Genomic DNA, 12,170 nt, shown 5'->3' with positions numbered 1-12,170 from the left:
TCCAGCAGACAGATCTTTTATTTATGTATTTATTGGAGTTTGGAATGTAGCAGTAGTAACAAAACAATCCAAACTATGAACATAAGATCGCTAATTAAATTAGATATTTTGAGATGAGTATTTTATTGCCATTTTGCAGCATTCATTCATTCCATTCATTGCTTATCCGAACTTCTCGGGTCACAGGGAGCCTGTCCTGATCTAAGGCGACATTGGGCATCAAGGCAGGATACACCCTGGAAGGAGTGCCAACCGATCGCAGGGCACACACACACTCATTCACTCACACACTATGGACAATTTTCCAGAGATGCCAGTCAACCTACCATGCATGTCATTGGACCGGGGGAGGAAACCGGAGTACCCGGAGGAAACCCCCGAGGCACGGGGAGAACATGCAAACTCCACACACACAAGGGGTTGGTGGGAATTGAACACCCAACCCTGGAGGTGTGAGGCGAATGTGCTAACCACTAAGCCACCGTAGGTTTGTTTAGTCAGTTCTCGGGTGACATGTAAGCAATGGCGCATGTTCTAACTTCTAAGTTTTCTGTTGAATTTTAGAACAGCTTTTTTTACCCATTTTGTTTCCGAACCTGAAATTGTGTGTGTTTATTCAGTACGGTGATAAACATGAAATGTCCACAATTTACTGACCACATTATTTCATTTATTTTTTCACATCATAACATTCAGTAAAACATAACAAAACTAACAAAATGGGGCAAAATAATTAACCAGAGCTGAATAAACATGTTTGTTATGATATATTTTTAAAAAAAAAACTAACAAACAACGAAGGAAAAGATGTTGAGGTGCTGTTGAGATAAAGTCACCCATCGTGGATCAGAACATGGCGCAGTCAAGGTCCCGAGAACAAGTGTGAAAGTAACGCTCTTTATGTCTGTGTGTGTGTGGGGGTCTAGGCATCGAAATTGGGGTTTTTACGCAGGATGACAAAGCCCTCGAGGATGGGCGTAACCGGGATATACTCTTCTGTAGCCAGCTCGGCTCTCTCTCCGTGCGCCAGCAGCACCGGCGTGGTGTGTGTCTGAAAACCAGTGATGGCTTTGGGTTTGCCTGCCTGTCCCACCACATCAACAGCCTGGAGATTAAATAAACAAACAAAAACACAGAGGGATGTGAACTGATATTCAGACATTACACAGATCAGTTTCCTGAGAAATTGGCACACACTGGAATTTAATGCTAATCCTGCGTTCACACCAACAACTGACAGGTTAGCTCTAATTGACATAAGTGTAAGGAAAATTTCTACGTAGTTCAGCGGCGCAGAGCTGTAAATCCAGCACTGGCACAGATCTGAATCAAGATTTTCTAAATATTATTCTAATCAAGTCTGCGTCAGGTCCAAGCCACTGTCTCACAATTCCTCAGATCAATCCTATGTAGTGTGACATTTCTACAAGTTAGTAAGTTGTACTAAAGTAAATAAGAACTGAAGTTTCCTCTGTCATTCAAGACACATTGTTAAAAGAGACGTTTACAAGCAGCAGAGATAACTGGTTCCTCTGGAGAGTTTATGATGCTAATATGAAGTCGAGCGTGTCACCGAACTGAAAACAACAATACTGTACGTGTCACGCCCACAAGACACAAATTTAGTACGAAGTACAAGTGGCTTGTCACCTGCTAGTGTGAAACTAGTGCGAAAATTATAGTAACTTTGTGACACACAAACACGCACCTGTCCCACACGGACGGATACAGGTAGAGGCCGAAGCTCCTCGTCGAACGTGACCAGCATACGAGGCTGCATCGCTGCTACAAGGCCGTATAGGACGTAGTGAGACTTTCCCAAAATAACTGCAGAATAAAGGGAAAAAAATATAAATGCATAAAAAGTTTAATCAGTGTTCGATGCAGAATATTTATACAAATCGACCGAGCTGCACTCTTACTGTTTTTCACATCCAGGAAGGACACCAGGACCGTGAGGAGTCCGGCCACCGCCACCTGACTCATGAGCTGCCTATCGCTGTGGTACGGACACAGCGTCAGCGTCCCTTTACCCAGATGTGTCAGTCCCTGCATTTGTGTACACACACACACACACGTCAGTAAAACTATACTGCAACAATACAGACACACTTTGTGGTTAAAATGTTTTGTTTTGTTTAGTAAAGAGAATAAAGAAAGGTTGCTGAGGTGATGAAGGGTGTAAAACTACTCGGGGAGGTACTGTTAAGAAGAACTAATCGCTGCAGTAACGTCATCGGATTTTACCTGAGCGAGTCGGACCATGAACAGGTTGTTGGGGTCCTTGGCGTGGTACTGAGCCAGCTGACGGAGCATGGCTGCTAGACGAGCGTTGTTGGTACCTAAGGTTTCAAAAGAGAAATAAAACTCAAAGTTTGCGCTGTGTCACATGAACAGGACTTTTATATATTTCTTATTTTTAAAGAGATGACCTGACGCTGTACATTGTAGAGTTGAAATACTGTATATTTAAACATGTTACAATATAGGCGTCATGCGCGCACACACGTTCCACTCACCGCTGCCCACCATGCCCATGGCGAAGATGGAGTTGTGTGAGACCTCGGGGTCGGCGTCATGAGAGAACTTGCTGAGTGTGTCCAGGATGTTGAGTCTGGGGTTGGACACGGAGATGAGCGCTAATGCTAATGGCACCGCTCTGCGTAGGGTGGGCTCCCCGTACCGCAGCTAGACAGATGCAGAGGGGAGGGGATATTTAAGTTGGATCATAAGAACAACATTTAACATAAGTATGCAGGAAGATTAATATTTGTTTTATCCTGATGTAAGTCTAACAAGGTAACAAGTTTTAAAGGACTAACCAGGTGACCAAATGTGCGGAGTGCCATCTCCGAACCGATTTCCTCTCCCATGGCAATGAGTGCAATACCAAGCACGGCCACGCCCTGGATCACAAGCAGTAGAGTGTAAAAAGATTGAACACTTCACTCAAAATCTTCCTTAATAAATATGACAAGGATTTAAATATCTTTCTCTCTCTCACACACACACACCTGGTGTGAGCCCATATCTGCTGTGTTTTCTTTCTTCTCCTTATCTTTTTTGTCCTTCTTGTCCTTGTCGTCCTCTTTGTCCTTGGTATCATAGTGTTCGCTACATATGTGCAACAGCTGTTGAACCTTCAGGACGTTTCCCGAACCTGAGTGAGTGCAGAAAAGCAACATAAAGCAAAATGTTTTTAGTCTGCGTGTGACTCAGGCTGCGTACATCGTTGTTCTTTTGGGACGTTTTTGGGGTTCTAAAAGTCTGTTACCTGCATAAGCACAGACGTCCACGAGTGTGTTGGCGAAGCTGCGGAAAGGCTCTGGGACGACCTGTAATGCTGCCAGAGTGGTCTCGATCGCCTCGCCCTTTCCTACACACAAATATACACCATCATATATTTATTTACTGGTTACTTTCTATATTTATTGTTACACATGCAGCAATAATTGTGTCTGAATTCGTTCCTGTTAGTTCTTGCCAGTGTGGTTCATTTTAGGAACACATTTGTACACAAACAGCAAAACAGCCTCCGCTTCCAAGTTAATGTAAACCTAATTTGAGTCGGGGGCCCAAACGGACCTCGTTTTTAGACTTAGCGCTGTATAGAGACGTTATGCAAAAAAATTCAACATCCCCATTCTGTGTACATTTGTTACAGTCCTATGAGTCGCTGTTGTTTTTACCGAGGTGGTTAAGCCCGAGGCCCAGGGGGAGCCAGCGTGCATACGTGTCCTTAAGCTCCTGCTCGCTCTTCTCCATGATGGTCTGGAGGACGGTGGAGGTAACGTCACCGTTACACGAGCCCACGGCGATCATACCACAAGCCAGAGCAGTCACACCTGCCACCTAATCACACACACACACATACACTTCAACTATTAATAACAGTCACATGTTATTGTACGTTTGGTCTGTATGTGATGATCATACCTCCATGCTGGATTTGGAGTCTCCCATGACGGGCAGAAGCAGCGACAGGACGTCTTCTCTGTTAGATCCTGCATAGGCCAGACCCAGTCTGGGTAAAGACAGAGAGTCAAAGCTTAACCTCTGCAATCAGACCACAGAATCTCGACACAAGCTGAATCCAGGTTTATCCAAAATGGCTACATATTAAACATTAAATCTTGGCGTTACCCAAAGATGGCTCCTATCCTCATGACGTTGCTGTTGTGTAGGACATAGTCAGAGAGGAGGGCAAGAGCAGGGTCACACTCGTTACGAACTCCAGAGTTGACGATACCACACGCCAGTAAAGCCCCGGACTACAGAGAACCCAACACAGTAAAGAAATAAGATCATAAAATACCCTATGTTTTTTTTTCTAAGAAGGACAAGATTATTTGCTGAAAGATCTAGGCCTGTGTGTGTACCTTAATGTAGTCCTCTGAGGAGTAGAGATACTTGTCAATTTGAGTGAGACCACCGTCCACATCCCACAGCAGGATCATACCCAGAGATGCAGCAGCACTCAGCATTCCTGCACAAACACACACACACACACACATTAGTCTGGCCAACCCCATAACATCAATCAATCAAAAACAAACTTCGGCACACAAACATCAAACTCCAACAGTGAGTCAAAAGCAGGACTTTTTATTCTACCTGCTTTCATTATATACAGTATATATATTATATATATATATTATATATATATATAAAATCATGATAATTCCAAAAAAAAGGATATTCTGATCTAGGTTTCCATAGTGTGGGTAACATAACATGTCTGTATGCAGGGTAATGTCTGTCTAAAGCCCTATTCGGACGGGATTAGTTCTACGTGGGGGTAAAGTAATTATTACCAGGGATTCTCGATGATTTTAGTCCCATCCGAATGTGCCATCTCGGTAATCATTACGGACAATGTCAGTAAAGATTGTGGCGACTTTTACCTTCTGTAAAAAGGTCCGGAAAAATGACCTCAGGTAATACTAATCCCGTCCGAATAGATACATATGTACGGTAAAATATGTACGGTAAAATTCCGTCATTTCCTGTCGCATCGCGTTTTGCAAGCATGAAGGCGCTTGAAGAAGCATTCGGTTGCGTTGTAGGTGGTGGGCCAACTCTGTGGCAAACCTCCAGTGTTTTCCACATACCATTTAAAGCAAAAAGAAGATCGAGACCACTCATTAGAGGCACAAAACTTCTTTTATTTAGAAAATATTTTCTTGTAGTTAACATTTGCTCCAGTTTTGCGTTTTTCTTGTTGGCGCCATGTTGTCTGTCTGCGCACACGATAACAGGAAGGAACGTCATACGCACATGACGACAAGGAGGTTACTGTGGTGCGTAAAGCGAGTTACCCCTCCCACTTCTGCTAGTTTTACTGAGATGTCTTGTCCCGTGCAAATTGGCCAATGACGTCCTGAGGTAAAATTGCATTACTCCACGTCCCCACGTAAAACTAGTCCCATCCGAATAGGTCTTAAGTGACTTCATTTCAACACACTGACCCTCATCTAGTGTAAACCACCAGCCAGGTATCTGTAGTGTGAGGTGGGGACGTGCTACTGGAGGTCCTAACTGTCTACAACTAAACAGGGAGAGCAAATAGGTCAAAACCCATCAAGCAGCTGTGTGTGTGTGTGTGTGTGTGTCTCACCGTGGTCCTTGTTCTTGTACAGCCACTTGTTGCCGTCCTCAGTGAGCAGTTTGTCCTGTCCGAATGCTGCGTTAACAAAGCCGTTTACGAACGAGGAGGCGAGGTTCATGCGGGCGGAGTCCACCTGAGAGCCGCTGCCACAGAATCCTGAGAGAAAGAGAGAGAGCAAAATATACACACAAATCAGTCTTCATCTGCATTAAAGAGTTTTCATTTGAATAAATTCAGCAGTGAATTCTGAAGTAACAAAGAAAACATGTAGCCTAAAGTATTTCAAGTTCTTTCACAGATTAGAGTGAAGAGGCACAAAAGCAAAGGATTTCTAAGGAGAATAAGATTTTTTTCTGTAAGAAAGAAAAGAGTCTTACTGTTGTTCTCCAGGTGAGTTTTGTAAATGTCATCTGGCACTTTGGGCTCCATGATGTCCAGCTGTGTAAAAATGACAGGGGGGAAAAAAAACCTTAAATTTGTTGCTCAACAAATTGTGGAAATAAAGATGGTTGTAGAAAATGAACACACCTCACGTGCGAGGGCGAGAAAGTTGCTGTTGAGCTGCACGTTGGACATGATCTCTGTCAGGTCCTCGTAGTCCTCCACATCCTCGTTCAGCTCCAGGAACATGCCGTGTCGACCCAGCATGAACGCCATCTCCTTCTGAACCACACTACACACAAGGTGGCAAAAGTTTAAACCAATTTAAAACATTTAGATTAAAGACGGGATTAAGTTAAGCTTAAACATCCCAACTTTTTGGGATCCATCAAGAATAAAAGTCAAGATTATGTGTGTGTGTGTGTGTGTGTGTGTGTGCTTACATGTCTTTGCAGGAGGTGAAGATGTTCTCTACCAGCTCAACATCATTGAGCATCAGCGCCAGCCTGAGGGCTTCTGGGTAACGGTTGAACTTGCGGAAAATGTTGAGAGCACACTTGAGCAGGGCCGAGTTCTCCGGCTCGGGAACGTAGCTCACGCAGCTGGTGGGATTGAAAATGTGGGTTTACACTACAGAAGAATGATACAGATTTCGTGTGTGTGTGCGTTTGTGTAAGAGAGACAGAGACACTCACCTGGTGAGGTAAAGGCAGACCTTGGCGTAGGCGTTATCGTCGATGTATGTTTCGAGCATGTCAAGCCTCTCGATCTCCATCAGCAGGTCGCAGGCCTCATGCTCAGCGTTGTGCGCCATGTTGTAAGGAACAATCTCCTTCACCAGCTTCAACAATGTCTCCTGCTGCACCTTGTCTCCTTCCTCCAGCTCCTGCCACTCTTTAGCTACCTCACCTGCCAGGTGCCTACACACAAACACACTTATCATATCTGAAGAGTTTACTTGCTTTATTTCTATAGCAGCCTGTATGTGATGTTTAGTACCTGACGTATTCGTGGCCCCAGGATGCGAGTTCCTCCTGTGAGCCGAGCAGGCGGTACTTCAGGCACTCTCTCTCGCCGCTCATCGTCATGGCCAACACAGACACCACGTCAGCACAGAAGCGCTGAGAGCACACACAGACGGCTAAACTGATTCATGTTCTATAACAGCAACTGGATGCTAATGTGCTCGTTCTAACATCTATCATTGTTTCTATAGTAACAGCTCATTCACAGAGACGGACGGCATGGAAACATTAAGGTATAACTGGTGCTGTTCTGTAAAGGAGACGTTTATTGAAGGTGAATGAATTGTATCTCCAGTGTGAGTGCTTAATGTAGACATGCTGGGGTGCTCGTACACATGCACAAACACACACACACCTTGTTCTCTCCAGGTGTCATGGCCTCGTAGATCTCTTTGAGTTTGCTGTAGTGCGGCCGCAGGAACTTGAGCGGTTTGGGCACTGAGGTCATGGACGTGGTGGATGAACGGATCTGGCGACGCAGCTCCTCGAGCGCAGGGTGATGGAGAGACACATCCTCCTCCTGAGACACAGAGCAAGGAGAAGAACAAACATGAGAGGTTTATTCAACCTGAAATCGTGGTCACCTGACCCAAAACTAAAAAAAAAAAAGACATTCACATACACACAATTGCTCGTGTGAAGGTTTTAGTGAGAAATCTGAAATGCTACTTGGTTATTTTGGTCAGCACCATAAACACATGAAGCCTCAGTTTTCTACTTCTTTATACGTCCTGGTCCTGTTATCATTAACAGTTCTTGTTATAGTTGATAACTATTTCGTTCTTTCTTTCTTTTTTTTTTTTTTTTATAAATCAAGTCATTTCAGTTTGCTAATCAGACCAGAACGAGGAAATAAAATGAAAAAATCTATTGATATTTGTGAAAACTCTCTCCTTTCTGACCTAAAGTCTTTCGCCCTGTAACTATTCTCTGGTCAGATGAACTTCCTTCAGCTAAATAACTTATTTTAATGAGCTGGAGCTTGTTTAGAAAACCGGACGACGTGATTCACTCGGTGTGAATCGGCTCTGCTACAGAACGTTTTCCAAACAACCAGCTCAGTTTTGAAATGGTTCAAATCCACTAGTCGACCACGAGCTCTAATGATTCTAAGGAATCGTGACTCCATAACGAATCTTAAAGATTCAGGATGAATTGACACGAGACCAATGGAAGAATAAACATCAAACTTCTTTAACGAAGTTGCATATATAAATGTTTAGAAACATATAAGCACTTTTAACCCAAACTCAACAATAATAAAGTCGGTTTTTCATTCCGTTGTAAATGTGATTAACAGTAAAATATAATATGTAGGTGATAACTAGTATACTTACACTCAATCTCTCCACCATCAGTTCCAACTCCTCCTGCAGCTGCTTGTCCTCCTCTGACTGAACAAATGTCAATAATTAACACACAACACATTGATGAACACCTGAATTGTTCTTTATTAACACATTAGAGCTAAAGAGTGAAAATAAAACACTGCCGTGTCACTAATTCAGTAATTATTCCTACTAAAACTGAGCAGAACGGTGTTCATTTATGATGTTAATGCCGGCTAATAAGTGCCTTCTGTCTTGAAACCTCAACACTAAGACTAGCGGTTCATGCTAGCTTCATGGGCTTGCGACAAAACCCGCCTCCCGCTGTCTGATTGGCTGATTTACTTAACGCTGTCAATCAATACCCGCGCCCAGCCAATAGCAGTAACGATAAAGAAGTTCGGCGTAATACGGGTGTGAAAAGAAAAAACCCAAAGAAACAACAATGCTAGTCAGCTAAGTCATGCTAATTAATTGGTTGTCATTTCACTTCGAACAATCTACGATTCACAGACGGCTTTTTGATAAATATAACAAAATAACTATCTTGATATTTAGTCGAGTTATTTATCATGGACGTAAAATAAACAAAGGACCGCTGGCATTGCGTGTAAAAAGGACAGCTAGCTTGTTTAGCATAAAACTTACATCGTAAATAATTCACTGCTGCACATAATCACTACTAGTAAAGTATAAATGTGAGCTGCTCTACAGCATGTGTAGTTCGCTTGTGTAGAAAATAAAGAGTGAATTAGTATCTGGACGGTGAATTAATGCTAATGCTAATGCTAACACTCACGCTAATGCTAACGCCAATGTTAATGCTAACGCTATGGAGGCAGTGACTCAGGTAAATTAGCCCATGTTCAAGCTCACCAGCTCCTGCTCCTCTTTCTTCTCTTTATCCTTTCCCGCGGGTTGTTTATTTTTCTCGTCCGTCTTTTCTGGTTGGGTTTTATCTTTATTCTTTGACTCCTCCATTATTGCAAAAAAAAAAAAATTACAGAAGATTTATCCGACAATCCAAAATAAACTAACGCAGCCGGGTGTTACGACTTCGACTTCTTCTATCACAGCTGTGCCAGTAAATATCGCAGAATGATGAACCATTACTCCCTCTAACGGCCACACAGAGGAATTACAAGCAACCGGTGTGTTTCGACTTCGAAGTGTTCTATAACACAGATGTGTGTAAATATTGCAGAATGATAAACTATTACTGTTATTAATTGTTCACAGAGAAAATTTAACACTAAAATTTATTAAATAAATCAGTGTTAAACCCTGCTTCTAAAACATAAGTGAGAAACGTTCCAAGGGCAGCGTGAGATGCTGTTAATTTATTTACATTTATTGATATGTTCTCTTTTCTGTAGTATCTGAGGTTACATTTAAATGTGTCACTGTGTTTATGACCAACAGAGAGACCTTCTCGTGTGTCACGTGATTTAGAGATTCAGCACCATGGACACCGCAGCGTCCTTTTTTAAACACAAACAAACACAAACAAACATAAACACAAACACAAACAAACTCAAACACACAATGAACAGCTCTTGAACACACACATCTTATTCAAAACCTTATTAAAAACGCTTTTCACAACTTTTCTGAGGCAATTCATCCTTTTTCCAGCGTCGTAAGTCTCTTTCTCCAAACGGTTATATATATATAAAATGTATGTAATGAAGTTGAAATGTATTGATTATTTAAACACACACACACACACACACACACACACACACACACACACACACACACACACACACACACACACACACATTAAGTAATTTATATAATAACACAACAGCCATAGCCTTTTAAAGAAGACATTGAAAACAGATCATCCATAACACGAGTTCTGTGAACACATAAACAAATCGACTCCATCAGGCGGTGTCTCCACTTTAATATGCAGTTGGTTCACTCAATTAACATTAATTAGATTTTTTATAGTATTATAAACTCACTAAATAGTTATAACATTAACCAAGCAGAGTGAAGAAAAAAATCACAGATTTGTTTTTGTCATATTTACTGAAGCATCTCTTCAATTTTTTTGTTTCAGTTCAGTTTAAGATGTTTAAACAAGTTGCTATGAGTGCTGTGAGAGCTGTCACAAAATAAATAAATTAAGATTAATTTGATCGTAGTGTGTAAGACTATTTGATATTTGCAGCTTGCTTCTGACTCCTGACTCTGAAGCGTCAACGATTCCTAGAACGAAGCCCCATGGTTTCTGTCATGGAATCAGGTTGATATAAGATTATAAAAAAGAGAAATACACTGAAAAAAAAAATGAACAAGACATTTCAGTCTTCAGCACCTGAAACAATTCTCTCTCTCTCTCTCTCTCTCTCTCTCTCTCTCTCTCTCTCTCTCTCTCTCTCTCTCTCTCTCTCTCTCTCTCACTCATTTTCTACCGCTTTATCCGAACTACCTCGGGTCACCTGCAATAAAGAGAGCAAGAGAGCAAGTGACTGGACAACATTCACTCCTTCAGTTCAAAGATGCAGAACACCAGCAAATGCTATTTGTATGTTGTTGTTTTTTTTTTTTTTTTTTGCGTATAGGCTATATCACATGTCAGTTGAATTATTCTGACGAGTTACAAGGTGATCATTTATTTTAATGGAGTCCAGTTGTAAGGGAAATGAATATGTAATTGTAGTTTCTATAGTAACAGCTTACCAAGAGGTACAGGTGATAGGCACAGGCTCCCCGTGACCCCGAGAAGTTCGGATAAGAGTAGAAAATGAATGGATGAACGAATGAATGAATATTTACTGATTTTGATTTTGTCCACTTGTAACTACAATAACTTTTAAGCTGCCTGATATACTGTATATGTCAGCGTATGTGCCATTATGCTATACAGTAGGGTCCAAAAGTCTGAAATTAAACTGGAATTCTGGGAGTTTAAGCAAAGAAAGGAAACATTCAATATGCAATATACTGTAGGCAATGTTCTACACCATTTAAATTCAGTTCAACTTTATTGTGATTCTATACAGTGCTGTGAGGTGTAACAAAAACGTTATTTACAATGATCATATATGCAAAGTAGACAATATTTGTATTATGAGTGAACGTATTATTCTTTTATGAGCCACGTATTGTGGCTGTGCTAAACCTATTCAAAATACAGAGCTGTACAGCACTGCAAACAGACCAGATATATCAATATGGAGGTAGATAAAATGCTAGTGCAATATTTCTACACCACTATTTAAGTTGGAGTAAATCTGTGATACTGAGGTCAGGATTTTCCTCGGGCCTTCTGTCTTTTTGAATAAACATGTGTTCAGACAACAGTATGGTGCATTTGCCTTAACACTGACAGTCAGCTTGGGGGTTAAAACCGTATAATTAAAGCAAAACGTCAAGTTGATAATTGTTGGGTTGATCTTAAATGTTATACTGATCCTTTAAAAAGACACAACAGACAGATTCATAAATGAATTATTAATGCTTTACTAGAATTCTTCATAAATATTCGTTTAATCATAATAAACATTTAATTCTTGAACATAGAAGACTGTATTCTGTAGGCACATTAATGAATTAATCTTGATATCTGCTGAGGAACACAGATGGTAAATGTTAGGGTTAGAATGTGGCAATAACACCATGAATCCCAGCAGTCCAGGCTGGTGGAGGTGGTGTAAAGATGTAGGTAATACAAATAATTAATAGTGTCAATAATACCAATCAACTATTTCCTGAATGTCAGACAATGTGACAATGTGCATCGCATCTTAAAAAATGTATATCACAAGCATCTCTAGCTGGTTTCATCCTCATGACAACGACACAGCATGTGTGACG

The 12,170-nt window shown here is 41.4% G+C and overlaps 1 protein-coding gene across 1 annotated transcript; it reads right to left on the bottom strand.

Annotated features, from left to right (window-relative positions):
- Positions 1 to 648: 648 nt before the first annotated feature.
- psmd2 (proteasome 26S subunit ubiquitin receptor, non-ATPase 2) lies at positions 649 to 9,439 on the bottom strand. The gene is made up of 21 exons (XM_027138854.2): positions 9,219 to 9,439; positions 8,352 to 8,408; positions 7,370 to 7,534; positions 6,989 to 7,110; positions 6,685 to 6,909; positions 6,433 to 6,591; positions 6,137 to 6,281; positions 5,986 to 6,046; positions 5,618 to 5,764; positions 4,380 to 4,486; positions 4,144 to 4,271; positions 3,937 to 4,024; positions 3,690 to 3,852; positions 3,275 to 3,376; positions 3,015 to 3,160; positions 2,823 to 2,906; positions 2,520 to 2,688; positions 2,248 to 2,342; positions 1,923 to 2,049; positions 1,709 to 1,827; positions 649 to 1,105 (listed from the first exon to the last, which is right to left on the bottom strand). Exons 1-21 carry the CDS (start codon positions 9,321 to 9,323, stop codon positions 923 to 925), a joined length of 2,697 nt encoding a protein of 898 aa, XP_026994655.1. The 5' UTR covers positions 9,324 to 9,439; the 3' UTR covers positions 649 to 922.
- Between the last annotated feature and the right edge of the window lie 2,731 nt (positions 9,440 to 12,170).

Source organism: Tachysurus fulvidraco, chromosome 11 (genome assembly GCF_022655615.1).
Source record: "Tachysurus fulvidraco isolate hzauxx_2018 chromosome 11, HZAU_PFXX_2.0, whole genome shotgun sequence".
Lineage (NCBI taxonomy): Eukaryota > Metazoa > Chordata > Actinopteri > Siluriformes > Bagridae > Tachysurus > Tachysurus fulvidraco.
Note: the sequence above shows the minus strand (reverse complement) of the source record. Positions and strands in the feature narration are given on the sequence as shown.

Excerpts from the sequence above, each read along its gene's own strand:
- psmd2 (XM_027138854.2), bottom strand. The coding sequence starts at position 9,323 with ATGGAGGAGTCAAAGAATAAAGATAAAACCCAACCAGAAAAGACGGAC. Across the intron at positions 6,910-6,988 it reads TGGGGCCACGAATACGTCAG|GCACCTGGCAGGTGAGGTAG; the intron begins GTACTAAACATC and ends GTTTGTGTGTAG. Across the intron at positions 6,282-6,432 it reads TTCACCTCCTGCAAAGACAT|TGTGGTTCAGAAGGAGATGG; the intron begins GTAAGCACACAC and ends CCTTGTGTGTAG.